This window comes from Acyrthosiphon pisum, chromosome A2, assembly GCF_005508785.2.
Source record: "Acyrthosiphon pisum isolate AL4f chromosome A2, pea_aphid_22Mar2018_4r6ur, whole genome shotgun sequence".
NCBI classification, from domain to species: domain Eukaryota; kingdom Metazoa; phylum Arthropoda; class Insecta; order Hemiptera; family Aphididae; genus Acyrthosiphon; species Acyrthosiphon pisum.
This window is the reverse complement of record NC_042495.1, coordinates 76,906,133-76,910,608: the sequence shown is the minus strand read 5'-3', so window position 1 is coordinate 76,910,608 and position 4,476 is coordinate 76,906,133. Positions and strand designations below refer to the sequence as shown.

The 4,476-nt window shown below is 25.0% G+C and overlaps 1 protein-coding gene across 1 annotated transcript; it reads left to right on the top strand.

The window, feature by feature from the left end:
- The first annotated feature begins 306 nt into the window (after positions 1 to 306).
- Positions 307 to 3,539, top strand: LOC100573071 (zinc finger MYND domain-containing protein 10 homolog). The gene is made up of 5 exons (XM_003242144.4): positions 307 to 651; positions 729 to 872; positions 1,012 to 1,133; positions 1,207 to 1,355; positions 2,845 to 3,539. The coding sequence occupies exons 2-5, from the start codon at positions 844 to 846 to the stop codon at positions 2,998 to 3,000; spliced, it is 456 nt and encodes a 151-aa protein (XP_003242192.1). The 5' UTR covers positions 307 to 651; positions 729 to 843; the 3' UTR covers positions 3,001 to 3,539.
- The last annotated feature ends 937 nt before the right edge of the window (positions 3,540 to 4,476 follow it).

Genomic DNA, 4,476 nt, shown 5'->3' with positions numbered 1-4,476 from the left:
TTCCATGATTTATGAAATTATGCAAAATTATTGCATAAATTATGGAATTTTTAGTAGTTATTTGTCTATTATTGAGTGACGCACAGCCACAATATTTTGTTAATTGTACGTAATTTAATAACATACATAATATATTAAAATAGGTAGGCGTATCTGGTATCATACAGATTATAAAAGTGTACTATTTAATAAAATGAAAAAATGGTAACAATGATTTAGTATGCTATCTTAGAATAGCGATACAAGATAGATAGGTAGCATACAAAAATATAATAATTAATAGTATACTTACTAATTTTGCGATTGGATTTTAAACTTTTCCTGTGTGGAATTTTATTTTTTGGGCGCTCATCATGAATTCAAATAGGTATTCATTTCTGGTGAAAAAAGAATATTGGAAGATTTAATTGTGTCTTGTAGGGTCTAGTTTAAATTATATAAATTTGTTTTAAATTTTAAATTATATTTATATGACACTATGTAGTTTTTGGATAGTTATTAGTAATTACTATTTTAGTTATTTCATGAAACTGTGGCGGTTGGATTGTTACAAAAGATACTATTTCACGAGGAAGGTGTTCAGTCACTAGGAAATTATGCTTTGGATCTGTTTGACCATATTATATTTTCAATCACCCATATAGCTATTGGGTACTGTAGATTAAAATACTTAAAATATTTAATATATTACATGTACAATTATTTATTTTTTTTTGTAATGGGTTTAGAAACACAAATAATTTCCAAATATACTCGAAAATATCTGATACGCCATTAGTGGATGAAATAATTGAACATAAACATAAAGTACAATTTGAAGTGGGAATTTGTTGTATCGGCATAATGTTTAATATGTTACTACACATAAAAAAGTAAATTTATAATATATTTATTTATAAAGCTAAATTAAAATAATTTTAAATACAATAGTGCGACCAATACAATTATATTTTAGAAAATGTATTAGCTACGTACCTACCTAATTTATATATATAATTATGTATATCATAGCCTATCGTTATCTGTTACCGCAAGAATGACAACTAATAATGATGTACCAATGTTAATATGTCAGTTATTAAATGTAAAACCTTGGATAAAGTTGGAAAACGATAAAAAATATATTTTTCAAGGTAGCTACTCCAATCAACCAAATTATTAAAAATAAGTAAAATTAGTATTTATTTGAATGTCCATTTTGAACAGATAATTCATGGAAAATAATGGATGAAAAAGAGAACATTATATCGACACAAGAAGCTCATTTATGGTTAAGTCTACACGAATTTTTCACATCGGAACAACTACGTAACAGTTATGAAATCACTCAATTTCGGAAAAAAAATCTTATGCAGGTAATTTTAATAAGAAACTTGGATTGTTTATTTATCTTTTAATATGTTCGACAAAGATAAAAAAAGCATTTATATACCTACTATACATATTATATTTTAATTTATAACCAATATACAAAGTATAACAGAAAGAACTGACCAAAAAAACAAAAAAATTATGCTACTTAAACTTATGACAAAAATTGATAAAATTATAGGATTAGTAAATAGTTTTAGAAATATATCCATGTTAGCAAATTTCCAAATATTATATTTTTAAAAAAGTTATAACTTATAGCGTTCCAAAATAATTTAATCAAAAAAATACTGATATTTAAAAAAATTCTAAAAAATAAACTACTTGATTTAGATACATTTTTTTCCACCCAAATAGTTCTTATAATCAGATTTACAAAATGGATATTTTGAATGTATTCAAAAAAATTTAAATCAAATTTAAATTTTTTTATTTTCGCGGTATTAAAAAATAAAAATATTTTTTTTTTATTACACGTGTAGCGCAAGTGCCTATAAAATGTTGATTATATATCAAAAAAAATTTTTAAATTAAAAGTTTTTCCAAAAGTCAGTTAGCTGCAGTATATAGGTAATATAATAGTGTAAAACAGATTTATTTTAAATGTAAACCATTTTCAATCAAATAACTTGTCAAAAAACTTGAAAATTAAATACAATAGGTTCCTCATATGTTGTTAGTGTAAATTAAAAAAAAAGTTAGCGTGAATCCACTACAATAATATGCGTCTGAAGTTAGAATTTTGACAAAATTCATCAAAATAATTTTTAATCAAATAATTTTGATTTAGAAATTGATAAAAATTTTTCTATATATATATAAATTTAATACAATAGATTCCTTATAAGTTTCCCTATCTTTATACCAAAAAAAAAAGTTTACTAAAAAGTAAAATAATTTTTTTGTAGAGTTTGAAGAATTTTTTCGACATTGGATATTTACTTACCCATAAACTAATGATTTCTCGTAAAACGATCTTCTTTTTTCGTAATTAAAAAAAAATTACCGAATATACTTTTAATATTTACCGAATGTTTATAATAATACCTATTATATTCTATATATAATGATATATAGATAATTTTCAAAAAATGGTTACTACCTGTAGCCTGTCCAGCGAGAGACTATAGGAGTTCTCTCGCTGGACAGAGTATAGTTTGTTTCTATAAAAATCAATAAAGTTTGTTAAAATTCATCAAAATTGTGGACATTTATAAAGTATATTGTAGGTTATACCTAGTTAAAAATGTATAAAATGTATAATTTTTATAGCTGTAAAGACTAAAAATGTTAAATAATGTTTCTCATAAATGTTTTATAGTGTACCTAACCAAAAAATTCAAAAATATTTGAATCCATGTACAAACATGCCTCATCGTCCGCATTAATTAAATGATGCAATTTGATAATTAAAGATTATAATGTTTTTATAACTACCTACTTATCTAATTATTTTCTTTGATATTTTATTAGTTACAACACTTACTCAATGATTGCCTTCTGGATCAAATTCCCCCATTGATACATTTAAAACAATGTTTGTATCAGTTGAGTTTAACAGAAGTTTCAACAGTACTTAAACGACCTCTAATTATAGAATTAAATGCAGAAGTAAGATATTATAAATAGCAGGGCTTCTAAGTTCATGCATTAAAAAACGTTTGAATAAAATAAAATAAAATTGGCTTAGATACATCTAGAGGCATGCTCAGGAATTTTTGATTGGTGGGAGGGGGGAGCGGGGATTGGTTGGATATTTTTTTCAAACAAACTATTTGGTTAATTCAGCGTTATAAATCTAGTTTAGCGCCCAAGCGAATTTTTAAATTTTTTCCCGTTCACCTATTTATTATTACAACCAGTTAAAATTACAACAATGGTGCAAAAATAAATTGCCAGAAACCATTAGTTTTTATGGTACAGTCATAATATATAATAATTTTGTTTTTGAAACCTAAATAAATAACCGTTTTAAAAATTATGGTGCAAAAATAATTCTGACACTCACCTATAGTAGTTTTACATAATTATAAGTCAAGGGATGTTTTCGATTTTAATTGTCCGAGTGAGCGAGTGGCCACGCCGGGTACCTAGGTATATGAAAATTTCAAAAATTGTAATTATCTTTAACCAGTCTTGTAAAGAATAATTTTATTTTGTATTCGGAGTACATATTCCAATAAATGAGAAATAAAGTACCTATTCAGAATACGTATTTGAATAGGTAGTTCTTAAAAAATATATTCAAAATATACTATTGGAATACTTTTTTTCACAACTAGTTTTTGTTAGTTTTTGAATGGTTGGTAATTAAAATGAATTAATTAATAATTAAAAATACATAGTAACCAGAAGTTATTTATAAATTTGACCACAAGGGCCGATACGGGTCATAGCTGTGGATACAACACATAGGTGTAGACCTCTTCCCTCCTTGAGCTCTCCTATATAGCAGCATAACCATACAGTTATTAAAAACGCGTAATTTTAAAACAAAACATCATCATATGAACAAAATTATATTAATTTTAGGATTCAGTGGGAACACAAAAACTGACCAATATTGTAATACTTACTGATATCTTTTTATTAATTGTTATTATTGGTGAAATTAATATTATTATTATTATTATTTGTTAATAAAACACGGTATTATCTTATTCTTATTTTTGATTTTAATTTTTAAGGATAAATTCATTTTTTTTCACGTCTGTTTATATAATTTATATAATTATATTCATTCATATTGTAGTCGCGGGTCAACTATTATTTTGAACAATTCAACTATGTTTGTTATGTTTTTGAATATAGGTACCTATACTGACTAATGGCTACCAAAACATTGTTATTTTTTTTACATAAAAACTATTAACCATACCTTTAAAAATTTTAATGTTCTCACGCTCGGCTCAAGAGGTAGGCGACATAGGCAGCACTTAAGTAAGAGGGCGGCATTTTCAAATTACTGATATTATATTGTTACTGCCTAGTTCACTATTTTTGCTTGAGCCGGTCCTGAATGTTCTTTATATAAAAAAATTGTATAAATAGATCAACATTAATATCGTGAAAACCTCGATATATTCAATTGTAATATAATTTTTA